The sequence below is a fragment of the Gorilla gorilla genome, chromosome 18, assembly GCF_029281585.2.
Source record: "Gorilla gorilla gorilla isolate KB3781 chromosome 18, NHGRI_mGorGor1-v2.1_pri, whole genome shotgun sequence".
Classification (NCBI taxonomy): domain Eukaryota; kingdom Metazoa; phylum Chordata; class Mammalia; order Primates; family Hominidae; genus Gorilla; species Gorilla gorilla.
In genome coordinates, this window is record NC_073242.2 from 7,657,752 (window position 1) to 7,684,095 (window position 26,344).

General features: G+C 47.2%; 1 protein-coding gene across 2 annotated transcripts in view; it reads right to left on the reverse strand.

The window, feature by feature from the left end:
• The window catches only part of ADCY9 (adenylate cyclase 9), a 151,859-nt gene that overhangs the window by 42,009 nt on the left and 83,506 nt on the right, over positions 1 to 26,344 (reverse strand). For both annotated transcript variants that reach the window (XM_063699972.1, XM_063699973.1), the window contains exon 3: positions 1,702 to 1,892. In XM_063699972.1, the coding sequence (XP_063556042.1) occupies positions 1,702 to 1,892 (191 nt within the window). The remainder of the gene's footprint in view (positions 1 to 1,701; positions 1,893 to 26,344) is intronic.

Genomic DNA, 26,344 nt, shown 5'->3' on the forward strand with positions numbered 1-26,344 from the left:
TGTAGAATCGCCATTGCTAAAACCGTGATCTTAACTAAACCCGTGAGCATGTGATATGGTGAACTCTGCGACCGCATCCCCTAACGGACAGAAACACACATATGTGGAAGCTAAAATGGCAAACACAACGAATTATATATTTTTGGCTTGGGCTGTCTTTCACTACTTAAATACAGCTCAGTTTGCAGGCTGGAGGAAACAATTTTTCCCCAAATAGCAAAACCATTCCCGATTCCACCCCACGCCAGCCCCTCCCTGCCCGGGTCCGCTGTCTAGGAGCCCAGAGCTCCATTTTCTGACTCCTGCAAAACATCAGCCCAGGCAAGGCGGCTGTCTCTAAAGTTTGCAGGCATCCAGGCAATCTCAGATACGTGAGATTTACGCATGTGCCAAGAGTACGGGGAAGAGAGGGTCCAACACCACTGTCCCGGTGGTTTTCACCCAGGGGTGACTCTGCACCCCCAGGGGACACTGGGCCATGTCTGGAGACATTTTTGGTTGGCACAGCTGGGGAGTAGGGTACAGGTGGGTATGCTGGCATCTGGCAGGTGGCAGCTAGGGATGCTGCCAGTCATCTGACAGTGCACAGGACAGCCCCACAACACAGGACTACCTGGTCCAAAATGCCAGCAGTGCCAAGGTGAGAAGCCCTGCATTACACTAACAAAGCACCCAACGACCACGATCCACGAGCGGAGTTGACAGAACCCGAGTGCAATCATTACGTGTAACTGGGCGACAGGCACTATATATTCTGACCCAGTAAGTAATCTGCATACCCCAGCTGACTGCCACATAATGAAGACTGTTCCTCGTAAATACCAACAGCGGCTTTCAAACCTGTGAATGAATGTGGAGAGGCAGGGACGTATTGGGTGAAGCTGTAACCACTGGCCGCCATCCTCACACATACCCCACTGTGTTATCTGAGAACACAAAGCAGCATAGGAGAGCTGTTTTGATTCTCTGTCTCATTTTAAGAATGGAGACAGTAGATGTTTAAACTATAAAAATAAACAGAAGGTACCAGTGGGGAAACTAAATCAAATGTGAAAGCAAAGGAACAGCTCATAAACTGAAACGATTTCACACACCAAGGTCGACCGCGCCAATTCCTTGGTAGTTTATGATGACAGGTCAGTCCAGAAACGGGCACTTCTAGGCAGCTACCAGGAGATCCCGGTTCCAGTAATGAAATACTACAATGTTCTCGGCAGCCTGTCCTCTCAGTGAGCTGTGTCCTAGGATTCACCCACACCAACATCATTTCAAGTAATCATAAAATAGTGGATTTCAAGAGACGTAGAAGTATTTGAGAAAGTGGTCTCTGAAATCAGATTATCAACTAGCTCTCCACCCAAGGTGCCAAGGAAAGCCACCTTTACTGTCATTTATCACCAGCTTCTAGAAATCCCAAAAGGCACCACAGGTCCCAGGAAGAGAAAATAACTAATAATTCAAGTGAGAAGCATCCTTATGCAATGGAAAGGCAATGGAGGTGCGTCATATGTCAAAAAGCAAGGATGTTAAAAATGCAGAATGCTACAAACTTTAGACTAAATATTAAAATCGTGAAAACCAAATCGAAGGTCATTCCAAGTTGTTTGCCTCAGACCTGGAGGCTGCTTATTATTTCACGTGCTCTACTGCAGAATTAATAGAAAGTTTTAGAAGTAGGAAAAAAAAAACAAAAAAACTAACCTTAAGGTTATCAAAGGTTTTGACAGTCTGCGCCAAGTCACTGACATTCCCTGATGACGCTGTCCCCTGTCCCCTAGGGCCTGAGGACACCTGTGAGCCGTCAATGACCTCAAAGCCAGAAAGCAAGGCCTCTGCACAGCTGCAGCGAGACTCCTTGGCTCTCTGACCCGATATCAGGTATGTCTTCAAACCTATGATGGATAAAAGTTACAGTCAGCACAGATTGAAAGCACCGTCTGTTGAAACGCAGCTCCGTCTTGCTCTCTGGGGAGGACTCACTCCTGGAAAGTTGAGAGTAAAGTGAAAATGTGAATAGGTCATAGTTTACGACGGACGTCCACAATCTCTCCAGAGAGATGTGGCCTCAGGGAGACCGTGGGCCCCCGAGACACACCAGTCACCCACGTTACGTTTTCTTGGAGTAATGGCTGCATGTTTCATGTTTTACCTTCAGGGTTAAAATAAGCATTAAAAAGTTCCTCCATGAAAGGGTCCCAGGACCTCCCTGTGAAGGCAGCAAAGCAGATTGGTTGACCCTAGACACTGCTTGGGTTTATTTCCATCTGTGAATACCAGTCCAGTGAGTACCTTCCTAATGGTCAGTCTAGACGTCATGGCAGCCTCCGGTACTGACCATCTTACCTGTGTCAGAGGCTGCAAAACTACCGTGAAAAACAAGACCCTACCGGGGACCAAGAGGCCATTAAAACCTCCCCAGACTCAGAGCTGTTGAGCATCTATTTCCTGTTGGATTCAAACACTCACCCCAGGAACATTCAGCTTTTGTTAAGCTGAGGTCCACATGCATTTTATTGTCTCACAAAATCCCCCATATAGAAAAAAAAAAAGGTGGTCAAAAGGCCACTTGACCTGTATCTTTACAATTCTCCTTTGAGGCTGAGCTAACAGCTCACTGCGCTGGAAGGAGCTGTGAACAGGTGGGTGGATCCTGCCCCGGGAATCTGCTGGGAAGATGGCAAAGGAGCAGCTTTTCTAGAAAGAGCCCAAGGAATTTTTGAAAAAGAAGCAAACTTTATTTAAAGAAATCCATCCTTTGACTTCACTGGAATTTAACCAGATGGCAAATGTATCGGAAGGAGGGACAATGTAATTTAACACTTAAATAACATTTATTTCAGGCCTGGTGTATGCCACACACCGAGAATAAAATCATGAACAGAGCAGGGTCCCTTCTTTTTTTTTTTTTTTTTTAATTGAGATGGAGTCTCACTCTGTCACCCAGGATGGAGTGCAATGGTGCGATCTCAGCTCACTGCAGCCTCCACCTCCTGGGTTCAAGCAATTCTCCTGACTCAGCTTGTGAGCAGCTGGGATTACAGGTGTCCACCACCACGCCTGGCTAATTTTTGTATTTTTAGTAGAGACAGGGTTTCTCCATGTTGGCCAGACTGGCCTAGAACTCCTGACCTCAAGTGATCTGCCCACCTTGGCCTCCCAAAGATGACAGGTGTGAGCCAGTGCACCCGGTTGCAGGGACCCTTCTTGAAGGGTTTAAGCTCCAGCTTCAGGTCGTGAAGGGTATGGCATGGAAAGATGCCATCGAGAGGTGACGTGTCTACAACACTGATCGACTCTGGCTTCTTACGCTGGGTACATATTTGGTCAGCGCTTTAAAATTAATTAATCAGAAACCTAGGGACTACTTCATCAATAATCCCGAATCATTTTATAAGTATGGCCCCATCTCATCACTTCACCTCCCTCTCTCCTTGTAAAAATACTACGTGGCTAATCTTTTTAAGTCAACTGTTCTGAGAATTTGCCAAGAGTCCTAGAAACACGTAAAGACAGCCTAGAGCGTAGCCAGATCATAGCTGAGAATCAAAAGACTTAGATATTTTTAGATGCCAACTGGCCCCAAGAAATTCTTCATGTTTTGTTTTGTTTTTCCTTTAGAGATAGGGTCTTGCTCTGTTGCCCAGGCTGGAGTGCAGTGGTGCAACCATGGCTCCCTACAGCCCCCACCTCCTATAGCCTCAGCCTCCTGAGTAGCTGGGACTACAAACGTCCGCCACTATGTCCAGCTATTTCTTTCTTTCTTTTTTGAGATGGGGGTCTCACTGTGTTGGCCAGGCTGGTCTCGAACTCCTAGACTCAAGTGATCCGCCCATCTTGGCCTCCCAAAGTACTGGGATTGCAGGTGTGAGCCACCACACCTGGTCCAATGGAAATCTTTCACTCTTACTTAGGTCCTGAACTTTTGTGCATTTTTTTCTCCAACAAAAACCCACATCCCAATTTATGTACAGGATCAATCACGACTGTAACACGTATACACTGAAATGGAAACGTGAACTGGAATACGACGCAGGAGTGAAGGCATCTTTATACTAATTTCTCGGACCTGTCCCAGGCGACACCAGACTGACTTTGTAACTTCACTTTGCCAGAGTTAAAAAATGCAACCTATGTGGACTCAAAAGAGGACAATGAGCTGGCAGGGCTTATAACCGCCTTCATCAAAGAAGTACATGCAAGAAGGCCTGTCCTGGGGCTGCTCTAAGGGTCTCCTTCCCATGACTCCTGAGTGTGGCCCACAAGTCACCAGGTGGCAGGGTGGTGACAGGAGCCACTGACAGCCAGTGTGACTGTGGATGGCCACTCTGGAGACCGCAGTCCCCACATACTGAGAGAGGAGGGACATTTTTCTGATGGGAGGTAGGAAAAGTTGCGGCTGAAGGATGAGGTTTTCCATTATGTCTGTGGCTGGCCCTGCAAGGTGCTGTTGGCTCAGGGTGCCCCTGCCTGACGCTACGGCTCCCCATGCACAAGGGCTGCCCTGGGAGCATGAACTGGGCTGCCTCTCAAACCCAGGAAGGGGCCCTCGCCCAGGTGACTGCGCACCTGCTCCCTGTGTGGCTCCGGGACTGCAAGAGAAAGTCAAGATGGCCTCTCCTGGAAGTGCGTGGCAACTGAAGCCGAGAGAGGCTGAGCAGGGAGGCCTGAAGAGCTGGAGCACGACGGGACAGCCAGCACATTCACAGCGCTCAGCACGGCAGTCCACGGGGAGCACGGAGTGGCAGCGGCGGCCTCTGCCCACAAGCTGGGCACGTGCCTCAAGCACATCTCCAACGTCTGCTGTTGCTTTTTTGTACTGGGATTACTGAGTCACTCTTAATTCATCAAACATTTATTAAGCACTTCCTGTTTACTACACACTGATGGGTGCAGGGACGATGTGTGACTATTTTGGCCGAGATCGTGACCCGTGTGGAGCCCATTACCTGAAGAGGGGCCAAGAGGACAAGCAGGTATGACTATGGTCAGGCGTGCCAAGTCCCAGGACAAGGAAGGACGGGTGCTCCAGGAAGCACAGGAGGGGGCATCTTGAGAAGCCTCAGGAAGGAAGGGGCTGTGGCTCGAATGTGTCCCCTCCAAAGTTCAGGCGTTGTGGAGTGACAGTCTTAAGGAAGCAGGGCTTTAAGACGTGATGAGGCCAGGAGGGCTCCTCCCTGCGATGGGATCAGGCGCCTGCATAAAGGGGCTTGCTGCAAGGGGCTCTCTCGCTTGCCCTCCAGTTTCCTTCTCCCTTCCAGAAGATGCAGCCCTCCCCAGACACCTGAACCTGCTGGTGCCTTGATCTTGGACTTCCCAGCCTCCTGAAGCATGAGGACAGAAATTTCCATGCTGTATAGATTACCCAGCCTATGCTGTTCTGTTATTGCTTCACAAGCAGATGGAGACGGACGGATCAGCACCCTCCACACGGAGAACTGAAAGACAGGGCGAGGTCAGCCCGTCAACAGCAAACCAGGCCAGGGGCGGCGGTGGCTGACACCAGGCAGGGGGGTTACTAGAACAGGTCATGAAAGGCCCTCTACAGAGGTGGCCTGCAGCAGGCATAGCTAAAGGATGGCTTGGAGCTCAGTGTGGCTGGAGCAGAGAATGTGTGCAGGGAATGGCCAGGGGTGAACCACAGCACCTGTGCAGGGCACTGTGTGGGCCATCCTGGGAAGCCTCCATTCTGGGGCCACCGGCAGCAGGGGGGCGGGAGCAGAAGGAAGAGCCACATAGGAGGCATGAGGCGTAGGACAAGCCAGGGAGCCGGTGGAAATGCCAGCCACAGCGGGTGGGAAGTTGGGAGGCACGGGAGTCAGGAAATAACAGTGGAAACGGGAAACCTACTCCCCACAAACTGCTGGCGAGAGGCAAGGCTCCCATTACAAGCAACCAAGCGTGATGGGCGAGGGCCTGGCTGCTGGAGGGGGCCTCGGAGTCGGGTCCAGGTCCGCCCCCTAATCCCGTGATCTAAGTGAGCTGCTTCATCGCTGCCTCTCAGTTTCCTCATCTCTAAGGCGAGGGCAGGAGCAGGGCTAGTGAGCTGCTTCATCGCTGCCTCTCAGCTTCCTCATCTCTAAGGCGAGGGCAGGAGCAGGGCTAGTGAGCTGCTTCATCACTGCCTCTCAGTTTCCTCATCTCTAAGGCGAGGGCAGGAGCAGGGCTAGTGAGCTGCTTCATCGCTGCCTCTCAGTTTCCTCATCTCTAAGGCGAGGGCAGGAGCAGGGCTAGTGAGCTGCTTCATCGCTGCCTCTCAGCTTCCTCATCTCTAAGGCGAGGGCAGGAGCAGGGCTTACCGCACGGCTCGCATGTGAGGCTTAAATGATCAACACGCACGCAGCCTCTACAACTGCCCGGCACGCAGCAAGCACTCGACATTAGCTGTGATTATCGACGCAGTGTTTGATCTGCGTATCACTGGAATCTTTTTCATGCACCTTCTACGTACAAAAGCATTTGCAAAACTGTTAAATCAATAATTGCTCCTGATTTGTTTCTGACTTGAATTTTTCTTTAGGAAGCGCTGAATGACCAACCCGTAGTGATAACATGATCCTACTAGCTTTACGAAGGTCAAACACACCTCCGTGTCCACAACGAGCAAAATCGGGAAGTAAATTATCTTTTTATTTATGCTTCGATATGGAAAGCTAAATTTAAAGTGAAACCTTTTGTCAGAACCAGAAGGGTTATCATCCTGACAGGTAAGGCAGAGCCCAGCTGCCTGATCACAAACGCCTGAGAAATACATCAGGACAGGTTACTGAGTTCAAGCCCAGCGAAAGTCTTAAGTCAGGAGACTCTGCAGGCGACATGATTTAATGAATAACCACACACATGGACCCTGGGGTCCAAGTTCTTTAGAATGGCTCTTTTGCAGCAGAAGGTCCAAAAAAAAAAAAAAAAGGCAGCTAAATGATTTAAGTGTAGTGTAAACAGGAGAATAATTAATATGATTTCTTATATTCTTTCCTGGTTATCCATTGATTTTAAACCTCAACAACAGCAATGTCTTTTATTAGCTTAATTTTACAAAGGCTACAGAGAGGGGTGGGCATTTCCTAATGGGCTCCTGTCTGACAGGGGAATTTGTCTATGGCTGTGTGCGTGGAGGTTAACGCAGTTAACGTTCTTAAGTATTCTTAAGTATAGTATCACTTCTTTGAAAACTAAAACTGCACTTTGCACATAGTGGTGATCAGGTTTGGTGACCCAAGTATAGGAAGAGTGACTGACAAAGCCCATTTTGGAAGAGTGATGGGCGAGGCCCATTTCTGGCCTCATTTGTCCCAGTCTCTTTCTGTGGGATTCTTGCCTTGGACTGAGATACCCTCAGCCACCAAGAATCAAGGACCTGACTGCCAACTCAACAGAAAGAGAACAACAGCGAGGCACGGGGATCACAGCTGTGACCCCGGCACTCTTGGAGGCCGCAGCAGGAGGATCACTTGAGCCCAGGAGTTTGAGACCAGCCTGGACAACATAGCGAGATCCCATCTCTACAAAAAATTTAAAAATCAGCTGGGTGTGGTGGCACCTGTGGTCCCAGCTACCCAGGAGGCTAAGATGGGAGAATCACTTGAGCCCGGGAGGTCGAGGCTGCAGTGAGCTGTGACTGCGCCATTGCACTCCAGCCTGGGCAAGAGAGTGAGACCCTGTCTCAAAAAAAAAAGAAAAAAAGAAAAACAAGCCAGGTGTGGCGGCACACGCCTGTAAATCCCAGCTACTTGGGAGGCTGAGGCAGGAGAATCGCTTAAACTTGAGAGGCGGAGGTTGCAGTGAGCTGAGATCGTGCCATTGCACTTCAGCCTGGGCAACAAGAGTGAAACTCCGTCTCAAAAAAAAAAAAAAATTAAAAGAAAAAGAAGAAAAGAAAAACAAGAAAGAGAAGAATAATCAGGAAGGAAAGAATGTTTTAAGACATGACTTTGGGAGCAAGCCACATAGCATAACAAATGCCTAGAAGCTTACGTCACTTATGACTTAAAACAATAAACAGAAAAGAGGCAATCAGCTTGGGCTGGTTCAGAAACATTCCAAAAACGTCTTTCACTTTGCATCGCATTCTTCCTCACGACTAGGTCGGAAACGACCAAGCGGCATGAGAGTTATTTAAACTAAACTGTAATCAGCCAATAAGAAAAATAAAGATAAAAAATACTCTTAATCTACCAAATAGCCAAAGCCTATGGAGTTATAGATATATTTTATAATTATCTATTCTTTCTGCATAAGAAGAACAAAAGTTTTGGTACAAAAGAGAGAATATTTTTCATACGTTAACTTAAAATGCTCTCCGGAGGGTTGTAAGTCCTTCCTACTCATATGCACCATAAATAATCATAAGAACTGATTTGTTCTTGTCGTCCCAATATTTGATGATAAATCGCAAGTTCCTACTACAAATGGCTGCTGGTGAAACTTAACCTCTTCTTAACAAATGAAGTCCCAGGTCAGGCGCGGTAGCTCACGCCTGTAATCCCAGCACTTAGGGAGGCCGAGACGGGAGGATCAGTTGAGCTCAGGAGTTTGAGACCAGCCTGGCCAACATGGCGAAATCCCGTCTCTACTAAAAATACAAAAATTAACTGGGCGTGGTGGCACATGCCTGTAATCCCAGCTACTCAGGAGGTTGAGGCAGGAGAATTGCTTGAACCCAGGAGGCGGAGGTTGCAGTCAGCCGAGATCGCACCATTGCACTCCAGCCTGGATGACAGAGTGAGACTTTGTCTCAAAAAAAAAAAAAAAAAAGTCCCAAATAATAAAATATGAGATGGATTTATGGAAGAAAGTGAAAGAAACAAAGGGTAGGCACCTTGCCTGTTTAATTTGATCTTCTGCTTAACCAAAAAAAATTTTTTTGTTTTTTTTGAGACAGAGTCTCGCTCTGTTGCCCAGGCTGGAGTGTAGTGGCGCGATCTCAGCTCACTGCAACCTCCACCTCCCGGGTTCAAGGAATACTCCTGCCTCAGCCTCCTGAGTAGCTGGAATTACAGGTGTGTGCCACCGTGCCTGGCTAATTTTTATGTTTTTAGCAGAGACGGGGTTTTGCCATGCTGGACAGGCTGGTCTCGAACTCCTGACCTCAAATGATCCGCCTGCCTCTATCTCCCAAAGTGCTGGGATTAAAGACATGAGCCACCACACCCAGCCAGAAAATAAAATTTTAGAGCGTGTGCACATATACTCTCTCTCTCCCTCCCGCTTCCCCACCCCTGCTTCTAAGCAGGTACCTTCTATACCCAGCTTCCCTCTCTCTCCCAGTAATGGCTAAACAGCTGCCATCACAGCCAAATGGGAATGACAGGCATCCCCTGAGTGACCACATTCCCCTGTTTTGGCCTTTTTTTTTTTTTTTTTTTGAGACAGAGTCTCGTTGTGTGGCCCAGGCTGGAGTACAGTGGCTCTCTCAGCTCACTGCAAGCTCTGCCTCCTGGGTTCACGCCATTCTCCTGCCTCAGCCTCCCGAGCAGCTGGGACTACAGGCACCCACCACTATGCCTGGCTAATTTTTTTTGTATTTTTAGTAGAGATGGGGTTTCACCGTGTTAGCCAGGATGGTCTCGATCTCCTGACCTCATGATCCGCCCACCTCAGCCTCCCAAAGTGCTGGGATTACAGGCGTGAGCCACCGTGCCTGGCCTGGCTTCTTATCTTCTGTATTCCGAGTTAATAAATGCCCCACTGCTAAATGCTACATTCCAGAACGCTAACATAGGGAGAGTCCAGGAGTCCACACACTTCAGAGACCCTCGCCTCCCACCTCTAAGAAACCTCTTGAATTAGGGTTTACTAGCACGAGCCTTCACAAAGACTGTGGAAATGAGTCTCTGAGAGACGACACCCAGCACACCCAGCACACCCAGCACACCCAGCACACCAGCGAACAGCCCACCAGGTGCTATCTCTGTCATTCATTTGCTCATTCGCTCGTTCATGCACCCAGCAAACTAAATGTTTACTGAGTACTTACCGAAGGTTAGGATCTGGGATAAGGGTTGAAAGAAATAAATAGGTTAAAAAAGAAAAAAAGCCACCTAGGTGACTTTCACTTCAATGCTTGACCTCAGTTCCCTTGTCTAGATAATGGAAATGCTGGCCGGCGCGGTGATTCACGCCTATAATCCCAGGACTTTGAGAGGCCGAGGTGGGCGGATCACTCGAGGTCGGGAGTTCAAGACCAGCTTGGCCAACATGGCAAAACCCTGTCTCTACTAAAAATACAAAAATTAGCCAGATGTGGTGGCAGGTGCCTGCAAGTCCCAGCTACTCCGGAGGCTGAGGCAGGAAAATCTCTCGAACCCGGGAGGCAGAGGTTGCAGATAGCCGAGATCATGCCACTGCACTCTAGCCTGGGTGACAGAATGAGATCCTGTCTCAAAAAAAAGTAAAAGAAAAAAGAAAACGAAAATGCTGTGATATGATGGTCATATCATAGCACAGGGCTGTTGTGAGGATTAAATGAGTTGATTCATGTAAACAGGGACATCCGAAAAAGGGAAAGACAGTGCTTGTCCTGAGAACAGCTGTGAATGTGAGGACAGTCAGTGAGTGACGATCTGGACCCACAAGAAGAGAGTCACATGCATTCAAGTCCAAGTATCTATGGGCTGTTCAGAAACAACAAATGGCACTTCAACAATGAGTTGCAGACAACAAAATGGAAATGAAGGTCTGCAATAACTATTAAGAATCCTGTAACAGAGCAGAGTTTAAATAATGGGAAGAGGCTATGAAACAAGAGAGCTGAGGAAAGATACCAGAACTGAAACCGACCACCAGCTGATCAGCTTTTATTTGTGAAATGACAGCACCAAATGCACCAGATGCCACAGACGGGAGAGAGGGGGATAGGTCACGTCTGCAGAGGGAGGGGGTCAGGTCACACCTGCAGCAGGGACGGGGGTCCCAGACCGTGTTCTTGTCCCTAGAGAGCTAACAGCTCTCCGTATGTTTCTAAGAGGTGCTGATTCAAGCACATAATGTAGATGATGAAAAATAGATTATAGAAAGAAGAGAAATGAAAAACTAAATTTAAAATCTGAGACTAGGTAGCCACTAAATACTTGAAAACAAAAAAAGGGAATACACTGAAAATGGAAATAAAGCTGTATGATGTTTAGTGAAAGAAGCCAGTCCCAAAAGGCCATGAACTAGGTGATCCCCTTTATATGAAATGTCTGGCATAGGGAGATCTGTAGACACAGAAAGCAGATGAGTGGCTGCCATGGGTTTAGGAGAGAGATGGTGTGACTGCTAACGGATGCAGGGTTACTTTTTGGGGTGATGAAAATGTAAAATTAGGCTGTGGTGATGGTTGCACAACACCATGAATACACTAAAAACCACCAAATCATACACTTGAGAGGGTGAATTGCATCGTATGTGAATTATACTTCAATAAAGCTGTTTTTTGGAAAAAGAAAAGGAAGCTGGGTGTGGTGGTGCATTTCTGTGATCTCAGCTACTTGGGAGGCTGAGGCAGGAGGACTGCTTGAGCCCAGGAAATGAAGGCTGCAGTGAGCTATGACTGTGTCACTATGCTCCAGCCTAGGTGATAGGGTGAGACCCTGTCTCAAATATAATAATAATATTAATAATACAATAAAATAAACTAAATACAGTAATGTGAACATCAACAAGGTGCAATAATTCTGAGATTTAGAGAAGAAATAAAATAAAGCTGGGAAGAAATACACCCTCCCTGAGAATACAAGGTAGAGTGAGCAGTAGCAGGTAAATGAAAAATATTAAAGGCTTAGAAACAGATAATGTGGGCCAGGCATGGTGGCTCACACCTGTAATCCCAGCACTTTGGGAGGCCGAAGCGGGGGATCGCTCGAGGTCAGGAGTTCAAGACCAGCCTGACCAACATGGTAAAACCCTGTCTCTACTGAAAATACGAAAATTAGCCAGGCGTGGTGGTGCACACCTGTGATCCCAGCTACTTGGGAGGCTGAGGCAGGAGGATCACTTGAACCCAGGAGGCAGAGGTTGCAGTGAGCCAATATCGCGCCATTGCACTCCAGCCTGGGCAGCAGAGTGAAACTCCTTCTCAAAAAAAAAAAAAAAGATAATGTGGTAGAGCTAGGGCAGAAAAACATGCAAGTCAAGAATAAGGCCAAATAACCTTGAAGAACTAAAAATTCAACATAGCAAAAGTTCAGAAGTCTGGGACAGATTAAATAAAACAAAACAAAAGAAAATTTGACCTTCATGAAATAGCTCCAAGAATCATCCAATTTGCAGCTCTCACTATTGTAGTCCAACCTAAAAACGCTGGGCCGACACCCACATCGTCTTCTTCGAGCACAAACACACTTCTCCTGCAGCAGGTGTAGCCCGCCCAACATGGTGAGCCCAGCCACACCCGCACGCCAGACGCTTGCCCACAGAAACACAGAAGCGGCCACTGTCCTTGCCTGGAACACAGATGGGCCTTTTCATCCAGGAGGAGATTTACTTGCAAAGGCATTTTCTTCTGACCCACAGGTGGTTATACCTGCACTGACACCTCCCGTGGGCATCTTCAGCTGGAAGAAAGGCCACCGAGGCTGCAGAGCCACCTCTCCTGTAAACATCATATCATGCAAAGGAAAAGCTCTAAGTTGCGGAATATTCTTTTTTTTTTGAGATGGAGTCTCGCTCTGCTGCCCAGGCTGGAGTGCAGTGGCATGATCTCGGCTCACTGCAACCTCTGCCCCTCGGGTTCAAGCAATTCTCTTCCTCAGCCTCCTGAGTAGCTGGGATTACAGGCACCTGCCACCATGCCCGGCTAATTTTTGTGTTTTTAGTACAGCTGGGGCTTCACCATGTTGGCCAGGCTGGTCTTGAACTCCTGACCTCAAGTGATCCACCCGCCTCGGCCTCCCAAAGTGTTGGGATTACAGGCGTGAGCCACCGCGCCCGGCTGATGCTGAACATGCGTGACTAACCTTCCGTGGGAGCAGTCATGCCGCTGCCTTCACCACCTGTTGCTTCCTGGAAATGTTGATCCAGGCTGCTGGCTCTCTCCCAGATCATATCTGCAGCACAGGCACATGCTTGCTGTGAATTTCCACACTTGTCAGATCACCCGGTTTTCAACTTGTTTTCTAGTTTTCTCTCTTTTGAAGAATATTTTGCACACTGGCTGGGGCAGAGGCTGACAGTTTCCCAGACTGTGTTTTCTTGTTTACAGAGCACATGCAGACTTGCTCGAGTCATCTAACGGAGAAACCCAAAAAACCTCCATTTTCTCCTGAGATATCTCTGCTATCTCTAATTTCACTTCGGCAGCACTGGTGGCTGAAATACTATGGACTATGTATTTCGGACTTTCTTTTTCTGACCTTTTCTGGAAGAATCACAGTTGTGTGTGTGTGTGTGTGTGTGTGTGTGTGTGTGTGTGTGTGTGTGTTTTGTTTTGTTTTGTTTTTTTAAGAGAAAAGGTCTTTCTCTGTCACCCAGGCTGCAGTACAGTGGCATGATCACGGCTCACTGCAGCCTCGACCTCCTGGGCTCAAGTGATCCTCCCACCTCATCTTCCCAAGTAGCTGGGATGACAGGTGTGCACCACCAAGCCCACCTTCTTTTAAAAAAAAATTTTTTTTTAAAAGATGGAATCTCACTATGTTGCCCAGGCTAGGCTTGAACTCCTGGCCTGAAGTGATCCTCTGGCCTCAGCCTCCCAAAGTGCTGGAATTACAGGCATGAACCACCATGCCCAGACTCAGGTATTTATTAATAACCTCAAGGTGTTGCTGCACATTCCGTAAGTTGAGAGCAGGTCCACTCTGCCACCCAGGGATGTCCCAGGCTGGGCGATTTGTTCTCCCACTGCACACCATGCAACTGTCATTTATGCCTTAAGAAAATCCCATTGAAGTTGTGGACTCAATGCACAATCAAAACTGAAAGCAAAACCGAGGCAGTGAGTAGTGAGTGCCCAAGCACGAGAGGAGGGGACAAAGGCTGGGTCCCCGGCCATCAACACACAGAGAGCTAGCTCATAAAACAGTGACCTGGAGCTTCAGTCAGCAGCCCTCACTCCCAAAAGGGGTGAGGAGTCTTCAGAAACTCCCGTCTTATGGCAGAAAGCTGAGCTCTGCACAGACCCTGGAAAAACCACTGTTGTCAAAGGAGAGATGGAAGTGGGCAGAAAGCCCAGGAAGGAGGGTTCCAGACTAGTGGAGGTACTAGCCTCAAACAAGACAGCTGAGTACTTAGAGAAGAAGAGATACATGCCAGGCATGGTAGCTCATGCCTATAATCCCAGCACTTTGGGAGGCCAAGGTAGAAGGATCACTTGAGGTCAAGAGTTTGAGACCAGTCTGGCCAACATGGTGAAACCCTGTCTCCACTAAAAATACAAAAATTAACCGGGCGTGGTGGCGGGCGCCTGTAATCCCAGCTACTCGGGAGGCTGAGGCATAAGAATCACTTGAACCCAGGGGGTGAAGGCTGCAGTGAGCTGAGATCGCGCCACTGCACTCCAGCCTGGGCAACACAGCAAGACTCCCTCTCAGAAAAAAAAAAAAAAAAAAAAAAAAGAACTTTCTACGAACTTCCCGTGATGATGGGTACATCCTGTAGCCATCCAGTTCTGTGGCCTCCAGGCACATGTGGCTACTGACCACTCGAAATGTAGCTAGTATGAACAAGGAATTAATTTTTTAATGATTTCAATTATAATTTAAATTTTAAACAGCTACACGAGGCTGGCAGCTATGTATGAAGCAGTGAAGATCTACATCCTTCCTTATTGGTGAAAGGAATGAATTGGAAACAGAAAGTTCTTTTTTACCTTTATTAAATAAAGGTGAAGTGGTAAGAACTACTAAAAGAAAACGGGTGGGATAAAAGTAAAACTAAATATGAAACCAGTAAGGATTCACTGTTATTTATTATAGATGACATTTAGACGCAAATACGAGAGGGAGAGCACCCTGTATATTAATAGCAGGGATAGCCAATTACAAAGTGGAATAGGCCAGGCGTGGTGGCTCACGTCTGTAATCCCAGCACTTTGAGAGGCTGAGGCGGGTGGATCACTTGAGGCCAGGAGTTCGAGACCAGCCTGGCCAACAAGGTGAAAACCCCTCTCTACTAAAAAATGTACAAAAAATTAGCCGGGCTTGGTGGCGCACGTCTGTAGTCCCAGCTGCTTGGGAGGCTGAGGCCGGAGAATGGCGTGAACCCGGGAGGCGGAGCTTGCAGTGAGCTAAGATCGCACCACTGCACTCCAGCCTGGGCGACAGAGCGAGACTCCGTCTCAAAAAAAAAAAAAAAAGAAAGTGGAATAGAAACAGTTACTCTATCGAACAAAATAGCAGATAATGTTTTAGAATAAAGAAACAAAAGAGCTGGAAACATTTGAACATTTTCAAAAAAAACCCTGTAAGTGGGATGAGATACTGGTTCACAACTCTAATTTAGAGCCTATATAAACACATTAGCTTGACCTTGCTTGACATACATTATTTCTAAAAAATGTTTTAAATGTGAATATTTAGAAGATACACTATATTTTCTGCTTTTTATATACTATAAATTTTACTATGTGAGTTTAAAAAGCGGTTGGTAAAACACACGCCCAAGCTCTCTGATCTTTCACACCCATTAAAAGCAGCACATGTATTAAACACACTGCTGCACAATGGGTGTGCCATGAGTGCTCTCCAACCGCATTGGGCTTGAATGTTTAACTAGGCCTGAAGCCACAGTGCTAACAAGATCTGGCAGAGACAGACAAGGCCACGCCGGCAGCAGGTGTTTCAGGAAAGGTATTACTCCACCATCCCTTGCGCTGAAGCCTTAGCCTCAGGCAAATTCATGAACCAGGTAGAATCTAATTCAGGTCACTTTGGCCAATCTCCACTTTCTACCAGCCTCCTCCAGGTCCCTACTGCCTTGGGAGGCCCCCTACCCACCTGCCAACCTATCCCCTCACCATCTACCGGCACCAAGTCTGTGTGAGCACACTGTAGATACACGAGCTCCGTTCCAACTCAGAGCTAGGAGAGTATCAGAGACCAAACGCCTGCCCCCTGCTTCTGGGCTCCACCAGCAGCCTGGGAGGCCACCCCCTGCAGCTGACTCATCTGCATACTGAGACTTCCTGACACAAATGGAGGTGACAATATTCGTTCCCCCATCATATCCCAGAAATTCCCTTATTGCCGAAATCCATTCTGGGTTTTTACTGCGCCTCACATGAGGACAATTCCAGGCTGAAGTGGCGGGTCCCAGCACCAGACTCCACTTCATCAGAACACTTCTGTTAGAGTCTTTGAAAGGCATGAAATCCCCTTTAGGATCCATAATAACACCTTCTGGAAACTCGACAGCAAGCCACTCACCCTCAGCCCTATCAGACCCCATGGCTCCTTACATTTCTGTGACATACTTAATTTGCAATGTCCTCTTTTCCATCATGAAATAAAATTAAATTCATGGACAACATAACCTTTAATCACTGAGACCATAAAGGACACCTCCAGCGGCTGACTAGCCTTCCCTCAGCCACCTTTGTGCCCAGCCTAAGGGCAGGGTGGCACCGGAGCCTCCATGCTTCAAAGGTGGCCACCAGGGCCCATCCCCCTTTCCATGCTTCTCCCTGCCCAGAGAGAAACAGCCTGAGGACAGGTTAAAGACTAAATACAACCAGGCATGGTGGCTCATGCTTGTAATTCCAGCACTTTGGGAGGCCGAGGTGGGAGGATCACTTGAGGTCATGAGTTTGAGACCAGCCTGGCCAACATGGTGAAACCCCATCTCTACTAAAAACACAAAAATTAGCCAGGCCTGGTGGCCCATGCTGTAATCACAGTTCCTCAGGAGGCTGAGGCATGAGAATGGCGTGAACCCGGGAAGCAGAGCTTGCAGTGAGCCGAGACTGCACCACTGCACTCCAGCCTGGGCACCAGAGCGAGACTCCGTCTCAAAAAAAAAAAAAACATACTAAGACTATGCCACAATTCTGCATATGTATGTATTTATTATATACATATATGTATAAGGTACATATTTGTACGTGTATATCCATGCATATGTGTATATCTGCAGCAATTTTTTTTAAAAGGAGAAAATAGGCCAGATCCAGTGGCTCATGCTTGTAATCCCCGTAATTTGGGAGGCTGAAGCAGAAGGATTGCTTGAGCCCAGGAATTCAAAGCCTCAGTGAGCTGTGACGGCACCTTTTGCACTCCAGCCTGGGTGTCAGAGTAAGACCCTGTCTCTAAAATATAAATTAATAAATAAAAATTAAACGGAAAAAATTTCTTAACAACTTTTATCCTATTCATTCTGTCAACACATAATAAGCTCCTGAAATCTGTTAAGAATGAGATTAGACCTATTCTAAATCCTACTAACACCTTACGTTGACTCTGTCTTATTAATCTCAGTACTGTAGTACCTGGGGGAAGGCACAGCACCGTGGACACTCAGAAACGTCAAGAATCAAATCACATCTCTACAACGGTGGTCCATCTGCAAACAGCATGGAGATCAAGGAAGGGCAGAACAAAGTACTGAAAGTGCTGTCATTTCTCTGGAGGGTGAATTACACAGATCAACTTTCTTCACATAATAAGAAATAAGAAGTTGTTTGTTTATGGGTTCTATGGGAGCACCCGCTGCAGGCCACACTAGACGCTGGTGATAAAACTGTGAACATGGCGTCCATCACCTGACTCAGTGGTAGGAACCAGTGGCAGGGAGAATCCACAAGCAAGGACCCGAGTCACCAGCTGCGATTAAGAGCCAGGAAGAAAGCAAAAGCTTCCTGCAATAGAGAATACCCAACATGCGGTTTGGACAGAGTCAGGGACGTCCTTTCTGAAGAAATGAGACTGAAGTGGAGATATCACAGTGAGATGGAGGCAATTGCGGTGGTGTAGGTCTGGGGAAGGCACGAGGGATGCAGGGATCAGCATGGAAAGGACGGTCCCAGCATGCTCACTTGGCTGAAAGGTGGCAACTGTTCCCGATGCAGACTGAGGGAAGAAAGTGTGGCATGAGACGAGGCTGGGGAGGTGGGCCAGGCCCTGGGAGCCATTAAGAGGTTTCTGCCTGGCCAGGTGCAGTGATTCACACCTGTAATCCCAGCACTTTGGGAGGCCGAGGTAGGCGGATCACTTGAGGTAAGGAGTTCGAGACCATCCTGGCTAGCATGGTGAAACCCCGTGTCTACTAAAAATACAAAAATTAGCCAGGCGGGGTACATGCCTGTGATCCCAGCTACTTGGGAGGCTGAGGCATGAGCATCGCTTGAACCCAGGAGGTGGAGGCTGCAGTGGGCCGAGATTACGCCACTGCACTCCAGCCTGGGGGACGGTGGGAGACTCTGTCTCAAAATGACAAGAGGCATCTGACTTACATGCTAGGCACACACAAGAGCTCTGCAGTGTTTTAAGTAAGACAGCACACAGTTCGATTCTTTCTTATTTTGCATTTTAATTTTTTAACTTTTTTTTTTTTCTCTTGAGACAGAGTCTTGCTCTGTTGCCCAGGCTGGAGTGCAATGACACAATCTCGGCTCACTGCAACCTCCTCCTCCTGGGTTCGGGTGATTCTCCTGCCTCAGCCGCCTGAGTAGCTGGGATTACAGGCACCAACCACCACGCCTGGCTAATTTTTGTATTTTTAGTAGAGACGGGGTTTCACCATGTTGGTCAGGCTGGTCTTAAAGTCCTGACCTTGTGATCCGGCCACCTCAGCCTCCCAAAGTGCTAGGATTATAGGCATGAGCCACTGCACCCATCCAATTTTTTAAAACTTTTTAATTCAAACTAATGTTAATAATATAGGAAAGTTACATATACGGTACAGGGAGTTCTCATATATCCCTCGCTCCACTTCTCCTAACGTGAATGTCTTATTGTACGACATCAAGCACAGCTTGATAAGAACAGGAAATTAGCTAGACGATGAACTTGATTTGAGTTTCACCAATTTTTCACCTGATTTATGTTCCAGGATCCCATCCAGGATCCCACGTCGCTGGCTGGCTCTTTTTAAAGCCTACACAGCTCTGGGTGGCGAATGGCTCCGGAGGTGTCAGGAGTAGAAGCAGGGGCTCACTCCTGGCCTGTTGCTGTGGTCCAGGCAAAAGCTGGAGTGGCCTTAGGTCAGGTTCATGATTTAAGGTCTAGGCAGAACCGACAGGATGTGAACAAAGGGAACAAGGACACTTCCTGGGTTCCTCGGTTCTGCCTTCAGTACGTGGACAGATGAGTGAGACCAGAAGAAGTAAAAGTTTAGGGGGCAAAATCAGGAGCTCAGTTCTGGACCTCTCAAGCTGAAGATGCTGGTGACACGCTCAAGTGATGGGGACAAGGAGGTGGCTATACCATGAGATCAGAAGGGCGCTCAGGGCCAGAGATCCGCCGTCCATAATATCACCAGGGAGAAGACAGCAGGTGGGGAGGCCTGGGAAGCAGCCTTGGAGCTGCAATGTTTTGAACGGCCAGGGAGGTGGGCCAGCAGGGCTCTGAGGAGGGACAAAGGGGTGGGGAGGCGGGCTGGGTGTGATGACTAACGCCTGTAATCCCAGCACTTTGACAGGCCAAGGCGGGTGGATCACCTGAGCTCAGGAGTTTGAGACCAGCCTGGCTAACATGGTGAAACCCCCGTCTCTATTAAAATATATATATATACAAAAATTAGCCAGGCATGGTGGTGTGTGACTGTAATCCCAGCTACTCAGGAGGCTGAGGCAGGAGAATTGCCTTGAACCCGGGAGGTGGAGGTTGCAGTGAGCAGACATTGGTGCCACTGCACTCCAGCCAGGGCAACAGAGCAAGACTCTGTCTCCAAAAAAAAAAAAAAAGAATTGGATCACTGTGAACGCTGCAGAGAGAAGATGAGGCCACTAGGAAAGCCAGCCTGGGTTTGGTCACTGGCCACGCAAAGACTGTCAGTGACCACACCAGGGAGAGGTGCATTTGGGCGGTGAAGAGCACAGGCCAGGCTGGCGGGTTGGTGTGCGAGCGTGAGCAAGGTGGAGAAGGCACACGCGGTCAGTCCTTTGGAGAAGTCTGGCACGAGGCCTGCTGAGGAAATGGCCCGGGGGTGTGGCAGGGCGGAGGTCCTGCGCCATGTCCTGCACTGACCAGGGCAGCCCACGGGAAGGCGGCTGCAGAGAAGGCAGAACCCGCAGCTCCAGAAGGTTTGGGGCATGACCAGCAGAGGCCAACTTCTATTGTGAAGAAGAAACCGACTCCCAGACTTTCAGGGAAAGGGGTGTGTTTGGTCTGGTGGCAGTGGGGACAGCAAAGTAGGACCCTTGGGTGTGGCTATGATTGAGAGGATGTCAGGTAGTGTGAGATTCAGGCTGGTGTAGATTCACTCATGAGAAAGTATCTAAAATCTTCCAGATGACAGTGCTACCAGCTGGACAGCTGACAGTGGGCGCTGGCTCTTTCAAAACAGTGCTCCAAAGGCAAAGAAATAGCAAAGACAGAAGTAAGGCACTTAACTATTTGTTGGGTGAATATAGAAATGAATGAATGAATGGATGGATGAGCAGATGCATCAAGAAGTTAATTCACAAATTAAAGCCCATTATGAAACAAAAGTAGAGGCTGGGCGCGGTGGATCACGCCTGTAATCCCAGCACTTTGGGAGGTCAAGGCAGGTGGATCACCTGAGGTCAGGAGTCTGAGACCAGCCTAGCCAACATGGTGAAACCCTGTCTCTACTAAAAATACAAAAATTAGCTGGGCATGGTGGCGTCACCTGTAGTCCCAGCTACTCGGGAGGCTGAGACAGGAGAACTACTTGAACCCGGGAGGCAGACATTGCAGTGAGCTGAGATCACGCCATTGCACTCCAGCCTGAGCCAACAACAGCAAGACTCCGTCTCAAAAAAAAAAAAAAAAAAAAGTTAATCCTGCAATGACCATACGCCCAGAAACCCCAATCATGGATATTTACCCTAGAGAAATCAAACCTTATGTTTACAAAAAACGCTGTACGCAAATGTTTGTAGCGGCACTATTGATAATTGCCAAAACCTGGAAACCAACCTAATGTCCTTCCCAGGATGAATGGATAAACACACTGTGGTCCCTCCCCACAATGGGGCACTACTCAGCATCACAAGGAATGAACTAGAGACCCATGCAGCATCCAGGACGAATCTCAATAGCTCTAGACTAAGTGGAAGAAACCAGTCTTCAAAGGGTACATGCTGTGTGGTTCCATTTTAATGACAGGCTCCCAAAGGCAAAACTACAGGGAATGGATAGTTGTTGCTGGGTCGGCAGGGGCCTGGAGGCAAGGAACCTAAGGCCGATTCACCCCGACTTTTTAGAACTGAATCAAAAGGAAAACCATACCCAGGTAACAAAAGGATCAGAGGCTACTACTTTGCACCTCGTGGCAGATGAAAAATGGAAAGTACCTCTGATTGGTTCCCTCCCGCAACCAACCAGACTGGTCCCAGGCCAGGTCTTCAGGTGTAACGTTGCAACTTCACTTCAGCCTCTGATTGGTTGCCTCCTGCAACCAATCAGACTGGTCACAGGCCACTCCTTCACTTAACATAGGGTGTAACCAAGTAACCAATGGGAAACCTCTACAGGGTATTTAAGCTCCAGAAAATTCTCTAATCAGCCACTTGCTCCTGCTCGAGCCTGCTCCCACTCCATGGAGTGTACTTTCATTTCAGTAAATCTGTGCTTCCCTTGCTTCATTTTCTCGTTGCTTTGTTTGTGCATTTTGTCCAATTCTTTGTTCAAAATGCCAAGAATCTGGTTAAGAACTCAGACAACTTGTAGTCAAGACCCTCCACTGGTAACACCCATAAAGGGTGTATTAGTCTGTTTTCACGCTGTTCATAAAGACTTTATAATTATCCGAGACTGGGTAATTATGAAGGAAAGGTTTAACTGACTCGCATATCCCCATGGCTAGGGAGGCCTCACAATCATGGCGGAGGGCAAGGAGGAGCAAGTCACGTCTTCCATGATGGCAGGGAAGAGAGAGAGTGTGTGCAGGGGATCTCCTCTTTATAAAACCATCAGATCAACTGGACGTGGTGGCTCACGCTTGTAATCCCAGCACTGTGGGAGGCTGAGGTGGGCATATCACCTGAGCTCAAGAGTTTGAGACCAGCCTGGCCAACATGGTGAAACCCCATCTCTACTAATAAAACAAAAATTAGCTGGGTGTGGTGGTCCACGCCTGTAATCCCAGCTACTTGGGAGGCTGAGGCAGGAGAATCGCTTGAACCCAGGAGGCAGAAGTTGCAGTGAGCCAAGATCATGCCATTGCACTCCAGCCTGGGTGACAAGAGCAAAAATCAGTTTCAAAAAAAAAAAAAAAAGAAAAAAAAACCATCAGATCTCGTGAGACTTATTCACTATCAGGAGAACAGCATGGGAATGACCTGCCCCCATGATTCAATTACCTCCCACTGGGTCCCTCCCACAACATGTGGGAATTGTGGGAGTCACAATTCAACATGAGATTTGGGTGGGGACACAGCCAACTCATATTAAAAGGTCAACCCTAGGTAAAGATTTTTGGGGGGTGATTAAACTATTCTGTATCCTGATTGTACTGGTGGCTACAAACCCTATACATGTGTTACGATCCTTAGAACCATATAGCAAGAGAAAAAAGTCAATTCACAAATGATAATTAGCAAAATAAAATTATATGTTACCATACAATCTTGCAATTCCAATCCAAGTCTCTACTCACGAGAAATGGAAACAACTAAGACTTGCAAGCGATGTTCAGAGCAGCTCTGTTTATTACAGCCAAGACGTGGGAATAATCCACGTGTCCAGCAGCTGGTGAATGGATGGACACACTGTGATATATCCACACCACCGAATTTAACTCACGAAAAAGGACCTAAATACTTGATCTGTGCTACAATACAGAAGAACCTCAAAAACAATAAGCTAATTGAGAAGTCAGCTACAAAAGACTACAATAGTGCATGATTCCAATTATATGAAATGTCTAGAAAAAGCAAATCTATAGACACAGAAAGTAGATTTGTGGTTTGGGACTGGAAGCAGGTATTGCCTGAAACCAGGTATGATGGACCTCATGGGATGATGGAAATATTCTAAAAGCAGATGACACCCTAAATTTTCTAAAAATAAAATTGTATACTTTTCAGAGCTGAGTTTCATAGTGTGCAAATGATACCTTAGTAAAACTGTCTTTAATAAAAAGTGCTCAATTCGTTATCTATTTTCTTTTTTTCTTTTTTTTTCTTTGAGATGGAGTCTTGCTCTGTCACCCAAGCTAGAGTGCAGTGGCGCGATCTCAGCTCACTGCAACCTCTGCCTCCCGGGTTCAAGCAATTCTCCTGCCTCAGTCTCTTGAGTAGCTAGGACTACAGGCACCTGCCACTGCACGCGGCTAATTTTCTTATTTTTAGTAGAGACAGGGTTTCACCATCTTGGTCAGGCTGGTCTCGAACTCCTCACCTCGTGATCCACCCGCCTCGGCCTCCCAAAGTACTGGGATTACAGACGTGAGCCACTGCGCCCGGCCTAGCTATATATTTTTTAAAGTAAAACTTGATCCCTACCTCATAGTGTACACAAAAAATATCAGTTCACATTTCACGTGGATTATAGACATAAATCTGAAAAGCGAAACAACAGAGTATCTAGGAAATAATATTATAGTTTCATGACCTCAGAAGTAGAGAAATAGGACAAAAAAAGCCCTCACCTAACAAAGAAAAAAAGTGGATCAATTTTATGGTAGGCTGAACCATATGCCAATTGCCAATATTTGACCATTTTGATTTACAAAAATGGCAATTTCATAGTAAAAAGGCAAAACTAGAGTGGGAGAAGGTATTTGCCTCACATATAACTGACAAAGGGCTGGTAGCCTGAATATAAAGAACTCCTCAAAATCAGTAAGAGGCCAGGCCCGGGGGCTCACACATGTAATCTCAGCACTTTAGGAGGCCAAGGTTGGTGGATCACCTGAGGTCGGGAGTTGAAGAGCAGCCTGGCCAACATGGAGAAACCCCATCTCTACTAAAAATGCAAAAATTAGCCGGGCGTGGTGGCATGTGCCTGTAATCCCAGCTACTGGAGAGACTGAGGCAAAAGAATGTTGAACCCGGGAGGTGGAGGTTGCAATGAGCCGAGATTGTGCCACTGCACTCCAGCCTGGGCCACAGAGTGAGACTGTCTCAAAAGAAAACAAAACAAAACAAAACAAAACAAACCCAACAATAAGAAAACAAAACCAGACCACTCAGTAGAAAAATGTGTAAGAAAGCTGAACAGGCACTTCACTGAAGAGCCAACCCAGGTTAGCAGACATATGAAAAGACACTCAGCCAGGGAACTGCAAATCAAATACAGAATCACAAATGAAAATTACCCAAAGAAAAGGCACCCACCCACCAGAGTCGCTGCAATTCAACAGACTGACAAGCGCTGGTGAGGATGCAGAGCCACACACAGGAACCCTCATACTCTGCTGACGGGTGTATACATTGTTATCACCATTTGTATAACAAGTCGGAATTACCGATGGAAGTTGAAGGCACTCACACTCTATGGCTCAATAATTCCCCTTCTAGACATTGATTTCGGCCAAAGAAATGCATGCAAGTGTACACCAGGATACAGTACGTAAGTATTCACAGGGACTATTGTAAAAGCCAAAGGCCAGAAACAACCCACGTGTCCATCAAGAGGAGGATCGATGGATACAATGTGATATGACCGAGAAGGCACAACAGCAGTAACGACGAAGGAACCCCAGCATAAGCAACAGGCAACAGGAATGAAGCTCACAAACTTTACACTGAGTGACAGAGGCAGCCACAAAAGAATATATATTGGCCAGGGGCAGTGGCTCAAGTCCGTAATCCCAGCACTTTGGGAGGCCTAGGAGGGTGGATTACCTGAGGTCAGGAGTTTGAGACCAACCTGGCCAACATGGTGAAACCCTGTCTCTACTAAAAATACAAAAAATCAGCCAGGCATGGTGGTGGGTGCCTGTAGTCCCAGCTCCTCAGGAAGCTGAGGCAGGAGAATCACTTGAACCTGGGAGGCGGAGGTTGCACTGAGTCGAGGTCATGGCATCGCACTCCAGCCTGGGCAACAAGAGCAAAACTCTGTCTTAAAAAAAAAAAAAAGAATACATACTGCAGGTTCCATTTGTATGAAATTCAAACACAGGCAAACACAATTTATGGTGCCAGAAGTCAGGACATGGTTACCTTTAGAAGGAGGAAATGGGTAGCGCTGGGAGGGACACGAGGGAGGCTTCTGGGATATTCTGTTTCATCTGGGTGCTGGTTTAGTGGATGTGTTCCTTTTGTGATAATTCTTCAAACTGTACACTTATGCGTTTTATGTATGCATATTACACTTCAATGCAAAATTTATTTTAAGAAACAGGAAACCAAACTCTTCAAAAATGCCAATAGCAGTAAAGAAAAAAAAATGTGGGGAACTGTTCTAGATCTAGATCTTGAGTGTCCTCTTTTAGGAAAAGATCATCCCTGATTGGATCCTGGATGAACACCATAAAAGCTCCAAAGGATGCTGTTAGACGCTGGGGAAATTTGAACATGAACTATATATTTTATAAGAGTATTCTGTCAATGTTAAATTTCTTGAGTAGGATAATTTGTTTTGTCTGTCCAGGAGAATGTCCTTGTTCATAGGAGATACATGCTGAATAATTTAAGGGTGCAGGGCCACAACGTCTGCAATTTAGTCAGTAACGGTTCAATGGCTCAGCAAAGAAAAAAGAGGACAAATATAGATACACACACATACACATATGCACATACATATGTGTGTGCTGTATTATATCCCATTCAGGGTTCTTGCACAAATGTGTGTATAATTATATTCACACATACATATATACACACCTACACTGAGACAGCCAAAGAAATTTGGCAAAATGTTAACCACGGGTCAATCAGGTGAAGTGGGATATTAGTGTTCATTATACTATTATTTCAACTTTTCTGTAGGTTTGAAATTTATCAAAATGAAAAGTTGCGAAGGCCAGGCACAGTAGCTCACACCTGGAATCGCAGCACTTTGGGAGGCCGAGGCGGGTGGACTGTTTGAGCCCAGGAGTTTGAGACCAGCCTGGGTAACATGGCAAAACCACTGGCTAATACAAAAATTAATCAGGCATGGTGGTGCACACCTGTAGTTCCAGTTCCTCAGGAGGCAGAGGTGAGAGGATCATCTGAGCCTGGGAGGTCGAGGCAGAGGTGAGCCATCATCGTGCCACTGCACTCCAGCCTGAGTGACAGACTGAGACCCTGTCTCAATAAATAAATAAAATTAATTAAAATAAAATTAAAAGTTGGAGAAAAAAGCAAAAGCAAGCCAAAAAA